The sequence below is a fragment of the Plecotus auritus genome (assembly GCF_963455305.1).
Source record: "Plecotus auritus genome assembly, chromosome: 3".
NCBI lineage: Eukaryota > Metazoa > Chordata > Mammalia > Chiroptera > Vespertilionidae > Plecotus > Plecotus auritus.
This window is the reverse complement of record NC_137772.1, coordinates 227,626,244-227,647,189: the sequence shown is the minus strand read 5'-3', so window position 1 is coordinate 227,647,189 and position 20,946 is coordinate 227,626,244. Positions and strand designations below refer to the sequence as shown.

At 65.8% G+C, this 20,946-nt stretch overlaps 2 protein-coding genes across 4 annotated transcripts in view; both read right to left on the bottom strand.

Annotated features, from left to right (window-relative positions):
• Positions 1–3,196: 3,196 nt before the first annotated feature.
• Positions 3,197–9,902, bottom strand: PANX2 (pannexin 2). Of its 3 annotated transcripts, none has more exons than XM_080660041.1 (4): positions 8,732–9,902; positions 5,010–6,228; positions 4,175–4,376; positions 3,197–4,089 (listed from the first exon to the last, which is right to left on the bottom strand). In XM_080660041.1, the coding sequence occupies exons 1-4, from the start codon at positions 8,955–8,957 to the stop codon at positions 4,033–4,035; spliced, it is 1,704 nt and encodes a 567-aa protein (XP_080516167.1). In that variant the 5' UTR covers positions 8,958–9,902; the 3' UTR covers positions 3,197–4,032. The 3 variants fall into 3 exon arrangements, with proteins under 3 accessions (XP_080516167.1, XP_080516166.1, XP_080516165.1); XM_080660040.1 differs by having other exon boundaries at positions 5,010–6,479; positions 8,732–9,899; XM_080660039.1 differs by having other exon boundaries at positions 3,197–4,376; positions 5,010–6,479; positions 8,732–9,897.
• Positions 9,903–12,234: 2,332 nt separating this feature from the next.
• Positions 12,235–20,946, bottom strand: part of MOV10L1 (Mov10 like RNA helicase 1) — a 30,045-nt gene continuing 21,333 nt past the window's right edge. The window contains exons 19-25 of the mRNA XM_080660276.1: positions 19,874–19,973; positions 19,119–19,283; positions 18,291–18,464; positions 15,553–15,702; positions 13,173–13,280; positions 12,557–12,688; positions 12,235–12,451 (exon numbers count right to left, since the gene is read on the bottom strand). Coding sequence (XP_080516402.1) covers positions 12,356–12,451; positions 12,557–12,688; positions 13,173–13,280; positions 15,553–15,702; positions 18,291–18,464; positions 19,119–19,283; positions 19,874–19,973 — 925 coding nt within the window. The 3' untranslated portion in view covers positions 12,235–12,355. The remainder of the gene's footprint in view (positions 12,452–12,556; positions 12,689–13,172; positions 13,281–15,552; positions 15,703–18,290; positions 18,465–19,118; positions 19,284–19,873; positions 19,974–20,946) is intronic.

Below are 20,946 nucleotides of genomic sequence, written 5' to 3'. Positions count from 1 at the left end.
GCTTTGCGTCCAATGGTACAGACGAAAGGGGCGACCCAGAGTGGGATGCGAAGAGCCGAGAACTCGGGCTGTGCAGCGCCCCCACTGGGGACCCGGTCTCCAGGCGCGCGGCCGGCCGCGCGGGGAGAGGACGCCGAGGCTGCGCCCTGGCCATCCCTCGGCATGGAGTCCCGGGACCGCAACCCTCGGAGGGCCCTCGGGGCGGGCGGACCTGGAGGGCTGGAGCCCTGCGCCCACTGCCAGCGGAGGGGCCCTGCCCCCCCCTAACCCCAGGGCACGAGAGGCGGTGGCCAGCGGCCTCGGGGCGCGGGGTGGGCGTGGGACGCCCCGTCTTCCCGGCCACCCCACCCACCGTCCTGAGGCCGCCCCGCCCCTGCCCGCCTCGCCCCTCTCCGGTGGGACGTCGCAGCTGCGGGGACCGGGCGCTGCACAGTTGGTGGGTGTGGTGAGGGCTTCCTGGGGGCGGCGCCTGGACCCCCTCCCCCCCACAGCTCCCCGGAAGCTCATGCCCAACGCTCTTGGCCCAGGGGCCCTCTGACTCCGATGTGAGGGAGTCTCTCTACTTCTGTGCCCGGGGACAAGCCACTCTGGGTCACCAGCAGGTGGTCCTCCCTCAGCCAGGCCGGGAGGGTGGGGCCAGTCCTGCCCACCCAGGAGCGGGGTGCGGGCTCCCCCTTGGGCTCCAGGAAGACAGCCCAGGCTCCCGAGGAGCTGCCCAGCACTGCAGCCCTGAGGGTCCCAGGCTCCCACGCCTGAGTCTGCGGGTGCCCCGTGCCCTGGACGGTGCGGGAGAGTCCGTCCAGGCCAGAGGCTGGGCCACCTGTCCGCCAGGCTGCGCTTGCCTCCCTCCTCCAGCTTCCTGGCCCCAAGGGGCTGCCTGTTCTCCTTGGACAGGCACTGCCGGCCCAGCCCCGCTGTCCGGTTCTCACCACTGGCTCTGAGTGCCGGCACAGGTCACTTCTGCCCGCCCCCCTGGGCCACCTTCACCCGGGAGGAGCGGTGTTTACCAGGTGGTGTGCCATGGTCCACTCTGGGGCACTTGCCCAGGGCCCGGAGCATGTTGGGAAGCTGCCCACGCTGGGCTGGCGTGGCGTGGCGTGGCGGGCGGAGGCCTGGCTGAGGGAGGGGCTGCCAGGCTCCCCCAGCCTCTCCTCTTCCGCGAGAGGGACAGTATCCCCCACTTGCCCTGCCGGGAGCTGGAGGCGGCGGTGGGAGCAGATGGAGCTGGAGGCTGCCCTGATGCCTCCCTGCCCTGGCAGGGGCACGAGTCCCCACCCCACCCTCCCCGACCCTGCAGTGAGGTGCCCGCCTCTGCGGGACAGTGACTCAGCAAATGTCCCCGCACACCAAGGGCACGGCGTTTGCTCCGAGGGACATGCCTTCTGGGTGGGGCTTGGCCTGGCATGTCCTCCCAGGCCTTGGCCCAGGGACAGGTGGGGGCAGCCTGACCCCCTGCAGGGGCCTCCGAGTCCACGGGAGGTGTCCCCAAGCCCCGCCCGGGTCCGTGTGCGTGTGTCTTGCAGCGGCGGCGCCCGCGTGCTCACTGGCAGGGCCGTGCAGGAGATGGATGGCCGCCGTGCTCAGGTGGCGCACCCCCTGCGGGACTTGGGGCCGTCTCCACTCTGAGTGGAGTCATCCCGGCGGGCAGGGCGGGCAGGAGGCCGCAGGGGGGCAAGGATGGCCGTGCAGGGCCCAGCTGGGCTCCGCATGTGCAGGGGTGGGGTGGTGAGGGTCACAAACGTCAAGCTTGACCCCAGTCCTACATGAGAAGGGGCAGGAGGCCCGTGGCCATGTGGACACCGAGGCCTGCATGACCTGTGTCCCCTGGCGGGTCCCCTAGACCCCCCTCGTCTCCATGGAGCCCGGTGCCCGTGTGGGACCCGGAGGGGTGCTGCCTGGGGCCACAGGCTCACCGCGCCCTGCAGGACGGGCCAGCCTGCTTCAGTCCCGTGGGCACACGGACGTGTGGAGATGCCGAGTGCCAACCCGAGCGGCAGCGGCCGCACGGCCTGGGAAGCCGGGCCAGGGAGAGCGTCCTGGCTCACGCGGGGACCGGTGTTCACGTCCTGATGCTCTGGCTCACGGAGCCTCAGGGACGGGACCGCCCCTCCCGGGCTAGCCAGTTCCAAACACAGCAAACAGCTCCCCATGCAAACCGGCCAGTCCAGGGCCGGCCTGCCCCTCCTCTGTGGGACTTCTACGCAGGGGGCCACCCCCCACCGGCCCTCATCCCCTGGGGCCAGGTCCTGTTCCCGGAGCCCCAACGCTGTTCACACAGCCCGTCCTCAGCCCGCTCCCCCATCTGTTCCTCCCTGTGAGACCACAGCGAGAGCTCCCGCTCCCCGTGCCTCCCGCCCCGGTGCGGCCCCTCCTCCTGGAGACTGTGAGCACAGACTGTCATCTCAATGGCCACTGTCCCTGACCTGGCCTCACCACACCTGAACAACAGCAAACCTACATTTCAGACACCTGGTGGGCTGCAGCCTGCCACGACAGTGCAATCCGACTCCCGGGAAGGGCAGCCTGCCCAGCTCCTGGCCGCCGGTGGGTGCGGAGGGGCTCCAGGCCAGGCAGCCGGTCAGGTCTGCCCGCGCGGGGCTCTCCGCAGAGCCCTCCCCGCCATTCCAGGCCTTCACCTGCCTGCTCTGCCCCTGCAGGTCTCTGGCCCCACTGCCCCAGCCACCTGCCTGCACGAGGGTCACGTGCCGTGGGCTGCAAGCCGTGTGGTTCCATGGTACACCCAAGGCCCGCTTTATCCCCACCCAAGTCCTAGGCCAGCTGATGGAAGACCCTGCCCTGGACCCTCTGGTATCAGCAGCACCTCAAGGCCACAGCCAGGATGCCTCCTCCGGGAGCCTTCCTGGGTCCTGCCAGCAGCCCCTGCTCTGCGGGGTGTACCCAGCAGCCCCGTCCCCAAGCACCTGACAGGAGGCGGCTTCCTCTGGGCCCACGGCTTGTCTCTGCTGAGCCTGAGCGCCCTGGAGGGCTCACCTGGTCCCTTGGCGCCTGTAGTGCAGTTAGCAAGGGGCCATGGCGTGTCCACCAGTGACCACCAGGTGCGTCGGCTCGCTGTGGGTCAGCAGCACCCCAAGGCTGACCTGTAACGATGGGGGTCAGGGGTCGACATGCAGTGGGGACACCGGAGGCCCGGCCAGAGCACGGGCCCCCGCAGCGTGGACCACGCGGGACGCGGACGTATCAGAATAGTATTTATTGATATGCTCGGTGCTACCTTGTTCAGACTGTCACGTTGTTGCCGTGGCTGAGGTAATAGGGCTGCGGCCCGGGTGGGGACGTGGTTATTGCGTTGGACTCCTTTCCTTGCTCACGCGCCGGCGCCCACGCCCGGTCTCACACGTGCACGCTCGCCTGGGCCCACTCACACACACTTGCTTACACACGGGTGCCCGCTCACGCATGCTTTGCACGCTCCCCCACGTGTCTGCTTGCACATAGGCGCCCGCCCCCTCTGGCCACACACACACACACACACACACGCGCGCCCACACACACACCCTTTGTTTTAAATGCACCCTAAGTCTCCTGACGAGAGAGATACTTGCGGGTTACAGTAACCATAGTGACGTACAGGTAGTCGGGGTACAAGGAGAAAGTGCATGTTGACCTTTGACCCGAGGGCTTCCGGCCCCTGCCAGGGCAAGCCAGGAGCACGGTGTGGCTCGGCGGTTGTGCGTCCCAGGCCCGTGGTGCCCTGCCCCCAGCTTCCTTCTACACCTCGGACCCATACGTCCCCCACAGATCATCCCCTCATGGCCAGCATCCTGGGCCCAAGACAAAATGGACTAAGAAAATAAACTCTTCATCTCACAGCGAGCGCCTGATGCAGGGGAGGGGGGCTCACGGCCAGCCCCTGGCCCAGCCAGCACCCCAACAATGCCACAGAGGGGGAGGGACAGGTGCTGAGCCCCTAGGCATGCGGGTGGGAGGCTGGGGTGGGCAGTGCTGGGGGCGGCGGTGTACCCTGGTCATGCAGAGGGGTCCCCCTGGGGGGGCCCTGGCAGCCATGCGCCCTCAGAACTCCACGGTACTCACTACGGTCCTTGGCTCATCGAAGGTGGCGATGAGGATCTGCTGGGGTGGGGGGATGGCGATGAGGCTCCCCATGTCTGGGGGTGCCCGGGGCCCCCCGTCCTCCTCCTCCCGGGCCTCATACAGCGTGCTGATGTGCAGCAGCGGGTGGGTGGCGTTGCGGCTCAGGATGGCGAGGGGGTCGGGCTGGCCCAGGCCGGCGGGTGACAGAGGGGCCGTGGCAGGGACTGCGGGGGGCGAGCAGACACGGAACGGGCCGCCGGAGGGGAGCACAGCCCGGGCCGGCTCTGCTGGGTACAGGATGTCCTCCTCGGGGAGCGGAGCGTCTGGAACACAGAGGACATAGCACGTCACCCCCGCAGGCCCATCTGTCCGCCATGCGACCCCTCCCCGTCCCCCCGGAGCCGGCTGGGTCTCACGGCTCCGAAACCTTCTGGGAGGGGCTGATCTCTCCCTCAGCCTCCGGAGCCTGCGGGGTCTAGGCCAGACCCTCTGTTCTTAAAAACATGTTTTAATTAATTTTTTAGGGAGAGGGATAGATAGAAACATTGATGATGCGAGAGAAACATCATCGATCGGCTGCCTCCTGCAGGCCCCACACTGGGGATGGAGCCCACAACCTGGGCCTGTGCCCTGACTGGGGGTCAAACTGGGGGCTTCTTGGTTCCTGGGTCAATGCTCAGCCGCTGAGCCACACTGGCCGGGGGCGGGGGCGGGGGCGGGGGCAGGCCCTCAGCACCAATGGCCTCCCAGCACCTTCTCCAGGGCCTGAGCAACCTCCCTGCCCTGCCCTGCCCTGCCCTCCAGCGCCCGGGCCCAGCCTCCTCCTGCCCCCTCACAGGACTCCAGGTCCTGCCGGGACTCGCCCTGCAGAGCCACCTGCGTCCACTCAGCTTCACCCTCCCACCCCGCGCAGGCTCACTCACTCCTTAGCCTTTCACAGGTTCCCGGCTGCCTACCTTCGGTGGGGGCCGCGGCCAGGCCCAGCCCGCACTCCTCTGCCTGGGACAGGAAGCCCCCTTCCTGGCTGCGGGAGGCGGGCAGGGTGGCGGGCGAGACCTCGGGCTTGGCCTTCTTGGCGCCCAGGATGTAGGGGTGCACGTCCAGGGAGAAGTGGCGGGCCTGCTTCTTGTCGGGGCCCGGGGGCGGGCCGGGGGCGGGGCCCGCGTCGCCGCCGCCTCCGCCCTTGTAGTGGTGCGCGGCGCGCGCCCCCGCGTCCAGCAGCGGCGCGATCAGCGTGTCGGTGGCCGTCTTGCGGCGCACGGGCTTGGGCTTGTCGGCCTTGTGGTTCTCCACGCGCATGATGGCCAGCGGCTCCTTGAAGGGCTGCGGCAGCGGGTTGCTGGTGGGGATCCACTTCATCTTCTTGCGGGGCCGCTTGACCACGGGCGGCTCGGCGGCGCCCTCGGGCTGCGCGGGGTCGGCGCTGGGGTCCACGGTCTGCGCGCCCACGTCGCGCACGGCGGGTGAGGCGTCGTGGTTGGACTGCGCCAGCGCCGCCAGCAGCTGCCGCACCACGTTGTCGTACATGAGGTCGCTCTCGTTGGTGATGAAGTCCAGGCGGTTGAGCGACTTGATGTGGTCGCGGTTCTCGTTGCAGAACATGGCGAGGATGTTGATGTCGCAGAACTGCGAGCCGTGCCACTGGCGGCGCGTCTTGATGCCCACCTTGTGCAGCTTGTCGAAGATGAAGTTGCTCTTGCGGAAGATGAAGAGGTGGATGAGGTTGACGAGGATGATGAGGTTCATGGCGCAGAGCAGCACGATGTCCACGCCCGCCACGATGCGCTGCAGCTGCACGGACGGCAGCTTGCAGCTCACGCGCACCGCCGGGCCCGCGCCGCCCGCCGGGCCCCCGTCCGGGGACGCGCCCAGCGCGCAGGTGAACTCGTTCTGCTTCTGGGTGGCGTAGTAGGTGCACAGGTAGGAGATGGGCGCCACGCTCAGCAGCAGGATGAGCAGGTGGCGCGCCAGGTAGAGCTTGGCCAGGAAGTTGCTGCGCCCGCGCCGCTCCAGGTACTTCTCGAACAGGTTCTGCTCGGGGCTCTTGTCCTTCTCCGCGTTCTCGATGATCTCGCGCTTCTCGCGCTCCGTGATGCCCGGCCCCTTGGACTGGATCTGCTTCTCGATCTTGGGCGCGCGGCCCTCCGCCGCGCGGTGGTAGCAGTTGTCGATCTCCTGCAGCAAGAAGTTGAGCTCGGAGGTGAGGCGGGTGGAGGCCAGGAACTCCCAGCCCAGCGCGGGCACGTACATGATGGCCGCGAAGGCCAGCAGCGAGTAGGGCAGCAGCTTGTGCTCGAACAGCGACGGCCACAGGCTGGCGTCCACGCCGGGCAGCGCGTCCCGCAGCTCCGTCCAGCAGTAGCCGCGGGCGTACAGCGCCTGGTCGCGGGTGAAGTTGTGTGGGGTGTAGCAGTAAATGGGTTCCTCTGGGGGCGAGAGGAGAGGGGGCTGGGGCGCCAGACCCTCCCCGGCCTCGGCCCCGCCCACACACGGCCCGTGGAGGCTGCTGCTCCTCAAACAGACTCCCCTCCCCCATGTCCCAACCGTGAGGCGGGGTCACACCGGCTCCCCCGCCCCAGCAGTGGGCTGCCCCTCCGGTTAGGTCAGGGCTGTGCCCACCGCACCTGGACCAGCCTGCACTGCCAGCAGGCCCTCCTCCCAAGGTCTCTGTGAACAGGGGAAACCAGTCTATGAGAGGGGCAGGGCAGGCCATGCCCCCAGCCAGGGCCCCCTGCCAGCTGGACCAGCCCAGTGCACCCGTGGTCCTCCGCGGGGCAAGGGGGTGGGGGAATGAGATGCTTGTCTCCTGCCCTTTCTGAAAAGGGAAGCAGAGGGCCGAGCTGGGACAGTGGCCTTGAGGACACTCTGACCGTGGTCGGAGAGGTGCCCTGGACTGCACTGGAACCTCATTATTTGGCTGTTTCAGGAGGTGCTGGTCCCCCGCCCCCAGGCCCAGGCCCACGTGGTGTCCAAGGACCCGAGTAACCCTTGAACTCAGTCTCTCCTCAGTCGTGGCCACACACCCGTCTGACCCCTCCATCCACTGAGGAGTGGTCCATGTGGTGGGGGTCACTCACAGCAGCCCTGACCAGGAGTGATGGGGATCTTTCGCCATCCACCACCCTCCGAGCCCGGGGACCCGGGGCCCTGGCGTTTGGCCAGCTCCCAGCTAGGCGGCCAGCAGTGCCTTGTCAGCCCCTCCACCCATCAGCAGGGCCCAGGTGGGCGCGCAGCACCTCCCCCTCAAATACAGGTGGGCTTCACGGCAGGCCTGCCTGGACCGGGATGCTCAGGAAGACCCCAGCAGCCAGGCCCGGCTGGACGCGGAGGGTCCGAGGCCCTCCTGGCGGAGCTGGACTCAGTCCTGAGCCTCCCCTCTGTGGGCATCGTACTGGGAACTGTCCCCCAAAAGGTGGTCCAGTCTCGATCCCGCTATCTGTGAACCGGACCTCGTTTGGGAATAGGGTTTCTGCCAATGCGATCAAGTTAAGACGAGGTCACACGGGAGTGGATGCCAACCCAGGGGCTGGTGTCTTCCTAAGACGGGAAGTTTGGATACAGACACGCAGAGAGAAGGCCCAGGAGAAGAGGAGGCAGAAATTGGGCGATTCAGTCTCGGTGAAGCCAAGGACTGCCAGGTCCCCAGAGCTGGAGGAAAGCAGAGGGCCCCTCCCCGGAGCCGCTGGGAGCCCGGCCCTGCCCACACCTTGATTTTGGACCCCAGACTGTGAGAGAGTCAAGTCCTGCGGTTTTGAGCACCAAGTTAGTGCTCATTTGTTCAGCAGCCCGGGAACCGAACACACCTGTCCACCCCGAGGGACGCTCCGTGGGCGGGCAGCACCCACACCTGACTCAGCCAGCCCAGCAGCTGTGGGCTTGTCCTGGACTCAGGGGTCTGAGTGTCTGGGCCCTGGGGTGTCCCCGGCCCTGAGGTGGGATTAGGCACCGTGGACAATGGGTGTCCCCTACAGGGTGAGACCTTTGGGAAAGTGGATGCAGAGTGCAAGGACGTGGCCAATGTCACTGGGGGACAGCTGCACTTCCCCCCTCCTAGAGGAACCCCCATCCTTTCTCCATGGACAGGCACCCCTGGCCCTCAAGCATGGCACTGGGACTGGGAGGGTGCTCTCATGGTCACCGGGGCCGGAAACCCTTGCCAGCCAGACCCTGGGGGTGCCCACCTCGGGAGGCCTCACCCTGTGGCTGATGGACCCTCCCCGCAGGCAGGCCCCATGCCCGGCTCTGCTCTTCTCATCCATCACCTGTAGGTCTTCTGGGCCTCACCTGGCCACTCCTCCTTCCCTCAGACCCTGCCCACTCCCCTCGTGGGCTCCCCTTCCCACGCCAGACCCCACTCTCCTCTATGCCTGGATGTCGAGGTCCAGGATGGGGTCCATCCCGAGTTCCAAGTGAGCGAACGGGAGGTAAAAGCCCCAGGTGGAGCAGGGGGTTGGGAGCAGCCCGATGGGCGGTGTTGAGGGGCAGCTGGGAGGCCCCTGGGCGCTGCCGACTTGGCCAGGCCTGGCGAGTGGCTCGGCACGAGGGGGGCCGGGCAGGCCCCCTCGATGGGTCAGCAAGGGTGGCGGGCAGCACGGATACCTGCGGCCGCGCCCTACCCCGAGCCCCCCCCACCCCCACCCCCGGTCTCGCGCGCCCCTCCGCCCCCCGCCGGCCTCACCTGCGAAGTTCTTGGTGAAGACCAGGGTGACCAGCAGGATGGGGACGAGCACGGTGCCGATGGTGACCACGCGGTCGAACGGCAGCTCCAGCTTCAGCTGCAGCAGCAGCGCGGCCAGCGCGCCCGCCTTGTCGTCCTGCGCGCCCGGCAGGATGAGCTCGCGCAGCTTCTCGCCCGCCAGCAGCGCCGTCGCCATGTCCGCGGGTTGCTCCAGGAGGTGGTGCATGGGGGGCGCGCGTGGGCGGGGGGCGCGGGGCGCCGGGGGCTCACGGGGCGCAGGGGTAGGGCTGGGGGGAGCTCACGGGGGCGCAAGGGGTTGGGGAGGGGCGCCGCCGGGGGAGGGGGCGCTCCGCCGCCGCCCCCGCGGGCAGGGGTCGGGCCGCCGGGCCCCGCCGCCCCCGCCGGGCTGCAGCCCGGCAGGCCTGGCGCGTCCTCGCGGGGGCGGCGGTGTCCCAGGCTGGGGCCGCGGGCCCCGCTCCCGCGGCGGGGAGGGGGCTGTTTACCGGCGGCAACCGGCGGCCTGGCTCCGCCCCCCCCCCCCCCCCCGCCCGCCACGCAGAATGCGGCGCCGGCGATGACTTTGCAGAAAATATTTAAATTCAATAAAAGGAATTAACGAGGGCTGGTTCCTCCTCTCCCTCCAGACGAGGACGGCGGGCGAGGCCGTAGGGGGCTACCCTGGGGCGGGGGCGCGCGCGGCGGGGGGGACGGGGCTGGGCCTGGGCCGCCCAGCGCAGCCCCACGAAGACGGGGCTCCTCGTCCTGCGGTGTCGCCTCTTCACTCCCAAAGCCTGGCCGCCACTGTGGGTGCCGAGCCCCCACTCCCTCTGGAGCGTTGCGGACACGGACGGGGGACTGGGCACCCCTTTCTGAGCTCGGGGCGTCTTCCCTCGCAGCCCCCACCAGTGCCCAGCGCGAACCACAGGGTCCCCACATCACCTGCCCGCAGCCGCCTGCTCCCCCGCCCGACCTCCTGCCCGTCACCCCGCCTGCGGCCCGTGCCTCTCCTGGGCTGGCGCCTGTGCTTCTGGGCCGGCTCCCTGCCGCCTTCCGGCCCTCCATCCCCCCAACCCGACACCCCGCATCCATCTCGCGTCGCCCTCAGAACAACTGCGGCGACAGCACTCCTGCGGGGCAGAGGTGTGCGCAGAGCCCGCTGCGGTGCGGGATCTCCCTCCTCATCCTCTCCTGCGGCCCCCTTCCCGCCCCATAGATGCGCGCACCGGCCGTAAAGCAGTGTGGTTGGGGGTTACCTTCACTCAATAGTCACCCAACAAACAGGTCTGAGCACCGCTTGCGGCCTGGGTCACCGCTGGCCGTGCCTCGGGGGGTGGGGTAAGGAGGGGCTGAGGGGGGAGCATGGCCTGTGCCAGGGCCATCGTTACGTTTTTTAAAAAATTAACTGGGGTGACATTGGCTAATAGGACCGACCACGTAGGAGTCCATTTCTAGACCACAGTGTTATGGGTCTAAATGCCTTTAAGGTTCTGTTTCTCCATCCCCCCCCCCCCACATAATCACTAAGGCAGTGGGCTGCTTCCAATTCCCAACACAACCCAGATACCCCACACAGCCAGACCCGCCCCCCCCCACAGATAACCCAGACACCCCCAGATGACATAACTCCCCCCGGTTACTCGGCACAGACATCCTACGGCCACTGAGAACCCCGAGTGGTGCTGCCCCACAGCCCAGCCTGGGTGTACATGGCAGGTGCCCCCCCGCCGAGGCCCTTGGGTGCCCCAACCCTTGGCCTTGGACGGTGTCCAGGCCGGATTCCCCACTAGACAGCGCCTTCCTGTGCACCTGGGCGGCTGTGGGGGGCGTGGCGCCCTGTCTTTGGGCAGCCCTGGGGGTCCCCCTTCACCCCGCAGGCCCAGTCGCAGGAGTCTGTGGTGGCGGCTGCTGTGGTCAGGGTACAAGGTGACCTGGTAACTAGGCAAATGGGGGACAGGGACAGCCACACAGGCGACCAAGCATGACCGTTTCTGGGACCAGAACCTTCTCAGGTTCTGACCCACGGCAGCTGTTTGTGGGGCGTCTTCAGAGCCTGGTCCTCAGGCACAGGCCAGTGTGGGCCCTGGGCTGGGCCACCAGAACCTCAGATCCCTACGTGTCAACCAGGAAGATGGTATTCCGTGTTCACAGCCACTGCCCTGGGCCTCCCGTGTACCCCAGGAGCACTAGGGGCCTGGGGCAGCCTCGGACCCGGCGTGGACACTGCCTTGGCCCCCTGCCACGCCCTCTGTGCCAAGTCCTTTGTGGGACCCTCAGGAAGGTCTCATGGGCTCTGCAGCCTCTGAAAGGCTCTTGGTATCTCCCCCCGCCCTGTCCAACCTCACTCGGTGCCTGGGCTTCCCACTCACTGTCCCAGCTGCCTTCCTGGAGGCGGCGGCCACAAGCCCTCCACAGGAGGGAGGGAGCTGGGAACGGAGCTCTGCAGGTCTGAGGGGGACGCTGTGCTCTGGTCCCACAGTTCAGACAGCAGTGATTTCTGCCCCCCCCGGCGGGCGGCACGCAGCCTGCATGGTGAGGAGCCCGACCCTGGGGAGGAAGCCGAGTGGGCCATGTCTGTGGCAGCAGTCCCTGTCCCACCCCCGGGGATGGTGGGTAGAGACCAGGTCAGACCCCCAGACACCGTGGCTGTGACGGGCTGAGGTTCCCGAGCTTCACTGTCCCACCACATGGCTGTTGAGGCACCATCGGGTGGTCCCCCAGCCCAGGGTCCCGGCCTCCCTGACAGGCTGCCCTGAGGCCAGGCCCAAGCTCCAGCCCCTCTGCACTACTCCTTGGACGCACGGCCAGACTTGGGTCTGAGACACCCTTCCTGGGCCCGGGGGTGCTGGTCCCCAGGCCTGGTGCTGCTCACAAGGGACACACCCAACGTGTGAACGCTCCCAGCCTCTCCTGGAAACGGGTCCCTGAGGGTCTGCCCCCGAGGGCAGCTCCTGGCCAAGGGGACAGCAGAGGCCGACACAGGCCACTACCGCCTCTGCGGGCGGCCACCTGCCCCTGGCAGAGCTCACGGCTTTCCTGGCCCGTGGGTGACGTGACCACTGGCTCGAGCACCTGGGAGGTAGGCGTGGCTCTGTCCCCCGACCTGGTGCCCTCTGAGTGGAAAGCCACGCGGGGTTTCACTCGAGCATTTATTTGGGTGATGGGCCGTGGTGCCAGGAAGGGGTTGGGCAGGGCTGACAGCCGGGGGCAGGCATCGTCCCGCCCAGCGGCCCCCATGCTTGTGGCCAAGACAGCAGGCGGCGGCCGTGACCACAGCGGACGGTGGCTCCTGCTCTCCCTACCAGCAGGGGCTCCGGGCGAGGTCCCTGGTCCCTGGGCTCCTGGCTCTTCTGAGCAGGGAGGCTGCACACCTCGGCCCCAGCTCAGCTGTGGGAGGCGGCAGCCAGTGCGCCAGGCTCCCCGCAGGGCTCAGGCTCGGGACCCGGAGGTGGGCTGGGCAGGTGCCTCTTTGCAGTGTGGTTTATGAGGAGCACGTGTCTACGGAAGCTGTGCTGGACAGAGTGCCGCCGCCGCCGCCCTGGAGCAGGAGCCGGAGCCGGAGCAGGAGCCGGAGGCGGAGCCGGAGCCGGAGCCGGAGCGAGGCTGGGGAGGCCAGGAGGCTGGGGCTCACCCCTGCAGGTGCCGTAGCTCGGGCGGCAGGTCGCACCCGGTGTACGCGCCATTGGTGATACTATATTCCAGCAACGCGCCGAAGCAGGGGTCCTGGGGCGACACAGGATTTAGAGTGGGCAGGGCGGACAGCCCCCCACCGCTCCCCGGGCCCCCTCCTCAGGGGAGCCCTGTCCCAGGGTGGCAGCTCACTCTGACCAGGACGTAGGGGTTTCCCAGCACAATCAGCAAGGCTTTGGGTCTGGTGACGGCCACATTAAATCTCTTTGAGTTGGACAAGAAACCCAGGAAATAGCGATCGTCTTCAAATCGGTCTTCGTTGGACCGCACCTAGAAACACCAAGGCGAAGGAAAATGGTATTTCAAGTTTTCTGGGCATGGAAAAAACTCTCAACATACAAAACTCACGTAGAAATACTAAACGTCGTCAGTAGGACCTCATTTTTGGTTAAAAAAGAAAAAAGCAGCCTTGGCTGACATGGCTTAGTGGTTAGAGCATCGGCCTACACACCGTAGGGTCTCGGGTTCGATTCCGATCAAGGGCACGGAACTGGGTTGCAGGTCTGATCCCCGCCCCAGTCAGGGCACATGTGGGAGGCAACTATGGATGTGTCTCTGTCACATTAATGTTCCTCTTTCCCCCTGGCCCTTCCCTTCCATCCTCTAAAAAAAAAAAGTGGAAAAATATATCCTCACTCCTTGGGTGAGGGTTAAAAAAAAAAAAGGAAAAAGCAGCAGGGGGTGGGCTCAGCACAGGGGGGCGACTCGGGTCGGGGTTCCTTCCGGTTCTCTAGGCCCCAGGGCAGGGACCTACGGTCGAGATGATGATCACCAAATGCTCTTGTCCTTGGAACTCCTCTACGGATCCGACCTTTATGTCCGTCAGATCCACGTTCCTCAGAAGAATTTTTATCTTCTCCACCTTTAAGCAGAGAGAAAAGATTAAAGGTAAAATGTCACAAAGCTGACCATTTCTTTCCATGTCGCAGCAAAAGTGAAGACTGACAACGTGCAGTACCGCCTCTCAATCCCAACTGTATTTAACCGACCCAGCCGGGCACAGCCCGCACCCGACTCCAGGGCTGGGCTCAGCACCCATTCCTACGGCGGTGAGGGCAGTGCCGCCCCCACCCCCCCCCCCCCCGGAGCCTCCACCACACCCGCGGCTGGAGACAGGCTGCGCGCCCTCCTCCGCGGCAACGCCACAGGCAGCCAGGAGGAGGACAAACGCTGTGACAAGTGGCCACAGAGCCACAAGGCGCGCTCGCCCTCAAGGCGCGGGAACGGCCAAGTCGAGCAGCGGGACGCGGGATGAAGTGGGTTCCAGGTGTTTGGAGACAAGGTCTCCAATGGGTGTTGGAAAAAAACCTTGGAAAAAGGAGTATTTGAAAGAAAACGCGATGGTAGGTAGCGACTCCTCCCCAGGACACCGGGGACAGTGCTGAGGTCAGAGCAGAGGCTGTGGCGCCCCAGCAGGTCCAGAGCAGGAGGGGACACCGGCGAGCCAGTCACGGGGTCCCAGCGGGGCGGGGAGACTGTCCACAGGGAGTCCAGGGCAGTGCTAACTGGGTGAAGGATGCTCCTGAACAGGATGCAGAGCGCCGTGTCCTGGCAGCGCACCTGCCGCCGGGGCCCGAGGTCGGGTGAGGCGGGGAGGGCCCGTGTCTGCCTTCCACGCACAGGCCTCTCTGCAGCGACCAGCAGACAACCCTCAGGAGACAGGACCGCAGAGACCAGTGGTGTGCGCAGCAGGTGAGCAGCCAACTCCAAGCGAGGCGGCACGTTGGCCAATTGTCCCAAGAAAAACGTGTTTTGGTAAAAGGTGGAATTTCTAAAACTCACCAGGAAGAGCACAAAGGGAAGAACCGGGGGTGGGGGCAGGTCTGAAGGCTCACCATGAGGGACTCAGCCCAGACGTCGGCTCAGCCTGAGCCCCAGCGGCCAGGCCGGCGGTCCTGGGGGGGGAGGGGGAGGGCAGGTACCGCGAGGGAGTCTGAGCCCAGGTGTGCATGTGGGCGCCATGTGTGCAGGGGGACACATATCACACAGACCCAAGTTGGACAGATCCTTGCCACGACCACCCCAAACACAACCCAGAGGGTGAACCTTCAGAACAAAGTGGGAAAACATACCCGCATCCCCACGGGAAGGATTTCTTCGATAAAACACAGAAAGCACAAACCGTAGAGGAAACGGTTGACACGTCCCATGTGTGACTACACGGAAATGACACACCCCCACACGGAGGGAACCGGGACAAGGCCTGGCTGAGACGGTCTGGAACGTGACCACCAAGGGCCTGAGTGCAGAAATAATGCCGACTCAGCACAACCTGAGCCACCACCTCGGAGCGACAGAAGGGGCACCAGATTGAAGCAGGGTTAAAAACCCTCACCTGAAGGTATGTTGTATTGACTGTTTTAAAAATATATATGTTTTTATTGATTTCAGAGAGGAAGGGAGAGGGAGAGAGATAGAAACATCAATGATGAGAGAAAACCATTGATCGGCTGCCTCCTGCACGCCCCCTTCTGGGGATCGAGCCCACAACCTGGCATGTGCCCCAATCAGAATAGAACTGTGACCTCCTGGTTCCTAGATCGATGCTCAACCACTGAGCCACACCAGCTGGGCTGTTTTATTGATTTTAGAGAGAGAAGAAGGTGGAGAGAGAGAGAAAGAAACATCAGTTGCCTCCTGTACGTGCCCAAACCGTGGATTGAACCCGCAACCTAGGTAAGTCCCCTGACAGGGAATCAACCCCACGACCCTTGTGGTGACGGGATGATCGTCCGACTGAGCCACCTGACCAGGCGAAACAGGAATTTTGACGAAACGTTCGGCCAGTAAACACGAGAAGACTCTCGAGTCCCTGACAACTCCAGGGAACCCCTCTGCCCCGCACAGCGGCTGCAGGTGTGGGCAGTGGGAGCTGCAGACCTGGGAGATGGGCGACCGGGGGGGCTGCACGGCAGATGGAGGCCATGCACCGTGAGCACACGGTGACAGCTTCACGCCTGGGACAGAGGAGCAGGGAGGCAGGGCTCACCAGGTGCCCGGACACCCAGCCCCAGGGCCCGGGTACGGAAGGCCAGTGGGAGCCCCGCCCAGTGCCACGGGACGAGCTTGTGTCCCCGTTCCTGGCGTGGCCTGTGGACCAGGGAGCACAGGAGCTGGCGGGAGCGGGGCCACACCTGCTTGCGGTAGGGCGTGATCACGCCGATGTCCTGCGCGGACACCCGGCTGCTGAGGCTCCGGGCCAGGAGGCAGCTGTAGCGCATGACCTGCACGGCCTCGGCCGGGTTGAACCAGGACGGACTCCTCCCTTCCCGCGCTTCGCTGCCCTGTCAGGTGGGGAGACAAGAGAGACGGCGTCACGAGGCCTCGTTTACCAGCTACACTCGTTAGGGCCCACGAACGAGGAGCGAGCAGGCGCTGGGACAGGCACAGCTGCGGGGCCTGGCTACGGAACCGGAACCGGCTCAGCTGCAGTGAGGCCCAAGAATTGGGGGGGGGGGGGGAGGGGGCAGAGTCCCGTGAGGACGGTGATGGGGAGGGCGCACGTGCCGGTGGGGACAGAGCCCGGGAGCCAGGACGGCCAAGGTGGCAGTGACCAGTGTGGTCAGTGCAGAGCCCCTCAGGCCGGGCCAGGCCCTCGCTCTGGTGCCCCTCCTGTGAAGGTGTGCCCTCCTCCCCGACCTGCAGGGAAGACAGGACGACCGATGAGCACAGGCCATCACTGCATGCCAAGGAAATGCAGACCCAAACCTCAGGCCGCCTCACGCCCACCAGGACGGCAGACAGACACGCTGCCGGGGAGGGTGTGGAGCAGCGGCGCCCAGCGTGTGAGGTGGTGCAGCCACTGAGGGGACGTGCAGGCCCTCAGAACCCAAAGCGGTTCCCATCTGGCTCTGACGTTCACTTCTGGGCATTTACCCGAAGAGCAGAATGAACGCCGGGACCCAGGCAAGTGTATGTGGGAGCAGCCCCGCGTCCATGGCGACGTGGGAAGCACACGTGGTCCGTGCACATGATGGGCACCACTCAGCCGAGGGAGGACGCCCGGAGACCACGCCTGCGCAGCGATGCAGGCACAGGAGCCCACCGCGAGGGCACTGCACGCGGCCCGAGGGCTCAGAGCAGACGCAGGGGTGACGGGCCGCGGGGCCGGGGGTGAGGGTTCAGTGGGACAGTGTCCGTCTGGGAAGATGGAGCGCTCTGGGACTGACTGTAGCACCAGGGGCCCGGGCTGCCGCCCTGAACTGGGCCCTGCTGGCGAGGCCGTCGATCTGACGTGGTGCTTCGCCATGACTGAAACTGCGCACACGGAGCAGGAGGAACGCACTGACCGGCCCTGGCCGGGGTGGCTCCGTGGACAGAGCGTCGGCTGCGGACTGAAAGGTCTCAGGTCCAATTCCGGTCAGGGCACAGGCCCGGGTTGTGGGTGCGATCCCCAGTGGGGGACCTGCAGGAGGCAGCCAATCCATGATTTCCTCTCATCATTGATGTTTCTCTCTCTGCCTCTTCCTTTCCCTCTGAAATCAACAAAAATATTAAAAAAAAAAAAGCCAAAACCAGTTTGGCTCAGTGGATAGAGCGTCGGCCTGCGGACTGAAGGGTCCCGGGTTCAATTCCGGTCAAGGGCATGTACCTTGGTTGTGGGCACATCCCCAGTGGGGGGTGTGCAGGAGGCAGCTGATCGATGTTTCTCTCTCATCGATGTTTCTAGCTCTCTATCCCTCTCCCTTCCTCTCTGTAAAATACCAATAAAATATATTTTTAAAAAACTTAAAAAAAAGAAAGAAAAAAAAAGAAGAATGCACAAACTTCCAGGAGTTTTCGCTGAGGGACTTGACTGGCCCCTGCGTTTACGACGCGAGGTCGGTAACCAGCAGCGAGGAGCGCAGCCGCCTGGAGCGGGTTGTCCTCGGAGGGAGCACCCGTCAAGGGGCACCAGCCACCCAGCAGAGAGAGGGAGATGAAGGGAGGGTCAGGAATCGCATTAACAACAGGCTCTCAAACAGGATGGATGCAAAGCCCGCTGCTGCGCAGAAGCGCGACCTGAGCGAGGAAGGAGGGAGAAAGCCAGGGTAGGGGTGCCGACGTCTTGCCAGGTGGGACTGGAAGAAAACCAGGGCGCAGTGCAGCAGGGAGCACGGGCGGCAAGGCCTCGGGCACCGGCGGGGATCTGCTACGAAGGCCACGGGCGCAGTCACGGCCCCGCCAGCGGGGATGCCGAGCAGACGGCACCAGGTCAGGACACAGAGGAGCTGACTGACAGGCTCCACAAGTAAATTTAAAAATCTACGTGAAACTTACGTCCTCAACAGAGAAGGTGAGCTTTTGTGTCCTTAGGACATTTACTGAAACAGTCCCAATGGCCACGTGTTTAAGAGCTGGGGTTACAGGCCTCGGCCTTCATCAGAGCCTATGCCACTCGGCATACAGAGGCGACCACGGCCCTCGGAGCCCCTTGGAAGTCAAGAAAAACACGTGTCTGTAACCCTCGGATCGAAAAGAAAATGGCGTCCCCGGGACCAGGGAGCGCCGTGGAGCAGCGCTGCGCCCAGGTCCTGCCTCCCTGTACAGACGAGGAGTGAATTGGGCCGACCTACGGGACGAGTGAGGGGCAGGGAGGCCCTAAGGCTGAAGGTCAGGGGCAGGATGGACCGAAAAGCTGCAGTGAGCGAAGCAGAAAAGGCGCAGGAGGAAACAGAATGAGCCCAAAGCTAGTGTCCACGCAGACCAGAGGTCGGCACAGCCTGGGCTCCAACGGGCCACACCGGCCACGGAGCCGGAGCAGCCGAGCGAGCACCTGCGGGAGTGGTTCAGGGGGTGAGCTGCTGGCCCCCTGCACGGAGGGTGGCGCAGTCCCCGCGCCCGCCGAGCTGAGCCACTGCCTCCTCACGTGGGTGTGCACCCACACACTCACCCGCACGCCGTGGAAGACGAGGGGGAAGCCTTTCCTGGGGAGCTTCTCCCAGCCCAGCAAGGAGGTCACCACCTTGGGGTCGGCACAGACCTCGAGCTCCTTGTGGTAGAAGAGCCGGGAGGGCAGGGCCAGCAGGGCCGCGTGGGACCTGTAGTTCTTCACCAGCTTGGTCACCTGCAGGGAGCGCGCAGGGGCAGCCCGTCAGCACGCACCTTCCTGCTGAAGGGAAGTGATGCCCACCCCCCCCACCCGGCCTCCCTCCGCCTCTCATCGCCGCCTGAGCAGAAAGTGACCTTGGCCCTCAGACGCCTTTGTGACCAGAAGGTCCGTTTTGGCAAAGGTGACCTCTGGGAAAACAAGAGCAGGAGGCCTGGCTGCCCGGCCTGTGGGCCCTGGAGAGGGTGTTCTGCCCGCAGCGCCCGTCCTGCCATCCAGCAGAGCCCAGCCCAGGCCCCGGCACAGGGAGGGCAGACCCTCTCCCAGGGCAGGAGGCGCCAGGCCACAGCCAGCCCGCCTTGTGGGGCAGTTTCGTGGCTCCCGATGACCCCTCTCAAGGAGTCGTCTGCCGTGGACCCCGCCCCCGTGTCCTCCCCACTCCCCGGGTGCCCTGTCCCGTGGGCAGGCTCCGCGGCGCCTGCACTGGGTTCAGAGGGCAGCGCTTGCTCACTCGGCTCGCCTTCACACGGGGAAGGAGGCCCACAGCCCCGCTCGGCTCCAGCACGGGGCCCTGCAGTGCAGATTCCCACAGTCCCCACCTGCACTGGGCCACCCCAGGGGCGCCCTCTGCTGTCCCTCAGGGGGCCCAGCACCCCGAGGGGTCTGGCTCACCAGCAGGGGGTTGTAGGCGCCACAGGCACCGAAGGCGTCTTCATCTCTCAGGTACACGGGCCGGGACATCAGTCTTTCCAGCATGGACACGTTCAGCCCGTAGGCCATGGCCAGCCGGGACTTAATCACGGGCCCGAGCTGCATGGGGTCCCCAGCAAGGATGATCTGCCACACAGACGGGACCCGCTGTGCAGGGACAGCGGCTGCAACCCACGCATAACGTCAGCCACAGCGTGCGTGGGGGGAGGGTGGTGGAGGCAGGAGCGTAGCCCCAGGCCTGGACACAGCCACCTGGCGAGGCCCCGCCCCTGCTGGACCCGGCCTGACCCCTGGGGACCGAGGGAGGAGGTGGGACTCGAATGTCCCCTCCTTCAGCAAGTGAGTGTGGGGGAGGGTGACGGGCCTTGGGCTGACCCCGGACACTACCATCGGCCAGTGCTCAGCCCAGAACAGAGGGACGGGTCGGGGCAGAGGGGTGCTCCGGGGCCGATAGTCTCTGCACCCACCGTGGGTGCCAGCAGCCGTGTGTGTGTGTAAGAGTGCGTGTGTGTATGTGTGTGTGCGTGTGTGCACATGTGATTGTGTGTGGTTATGCGTGAGTGCACGTGTGAGTGCACGTGAGAATGCGTGTGAGTGCGTGAATGTGAGAATGTGTGAGTGCGTGTGTGAGAGGAGAGGGAGGGACGCAGCCCTTCCCCCCGTGTGCCCGGGGACCAGGATGGTGCCGACAGGAGGACGGCCCAGCAAGGCCTCACCTGGCCACTGACGTCGGAGACCAGCCCCAGAGGAATGAGGCACTCCGGCTCACTGGCCTGTCCGGCTTCGTCCACAAACACGTGTGTGAAGTGTCCGACTCTGGAGCCAAAGACGTAGTGGTCACCTCAGTCGGCGTCCCTGGGGCTTGGTGGCCAGCCCAGGAGGCGCCCGCAGCTCATCGAAAGACTGAGTTCCATCCCCACTGGGCCCTGCCCCACACGCCTGTTTAAAAGACTGGGAGGGAACGGGTGAGGGGCCTGCATGGTGGGGAGCTGCTGGGCGGCCCGTGGCCCAGGCTGGGGACTGCCGCCCACAGCAGAGGCCTGGGCTGGAGCCCCGCTTTCTCCCTCAGCAGCTGGGCGACCTTGGGCAGGTCCTGTCGCCTCTCCGTGCCTTGGTTTCCCCGATGTGTCGGGCGGAGTGCGACAGGGTAAGCTGGTCCAGCTGGGCACTGGGCAGCACTCCCACGTGGGGAGACGGCCTGAGTCATGCTCCCGGCTGGAGCCACTGCCGCCAGGACAGTCTTGGGCAGAGCCGGGCCTGGGGCCCCCAACCATGGACGGAGGGAGACCCAGCGTGGGGCCCTGCTCACGTGGAGCCGCCGGCAGTGCTGGGCCTGTTGCCCTGACCGGCCGTCAGCTCGCTCAGGCACAGGCCTGAGTCTGCATCTCAAGTGACCGCCCCGCCCGCCCGCCCCAGGACGGGCAGCACACTCGTTTCCACCGCACGCCCCCGTCTCTGCTGCTGAAAAAGCGTCATAGTAGGTGCCTTTCTTAGAACGTAAGTACTTAAACTTGAGACCCCGTGCGGCCCACAGCTCCTTCGCTTCTTCCTCAGACCGACTGCTCCTCCTTCACCCTCCTTAGCCTCCGCGGCCCCAGCACTGCCCACCGGGGGTGGTCCTGCACTGTCCCCTGGGCCTCCTGTCCCTCCAGCGGGACAGGTGCTTCCTGCCTCTGGTCTGGGTGCACCCGCACGTTCGCTCCGCCCCCTCCCTCGGGGTCGCCCTCCTGGAAGCCTTGGGGCCCTGCACCCCTGGGGTCTCAGCACAAACCCCCTTCCCTGGAGGGGC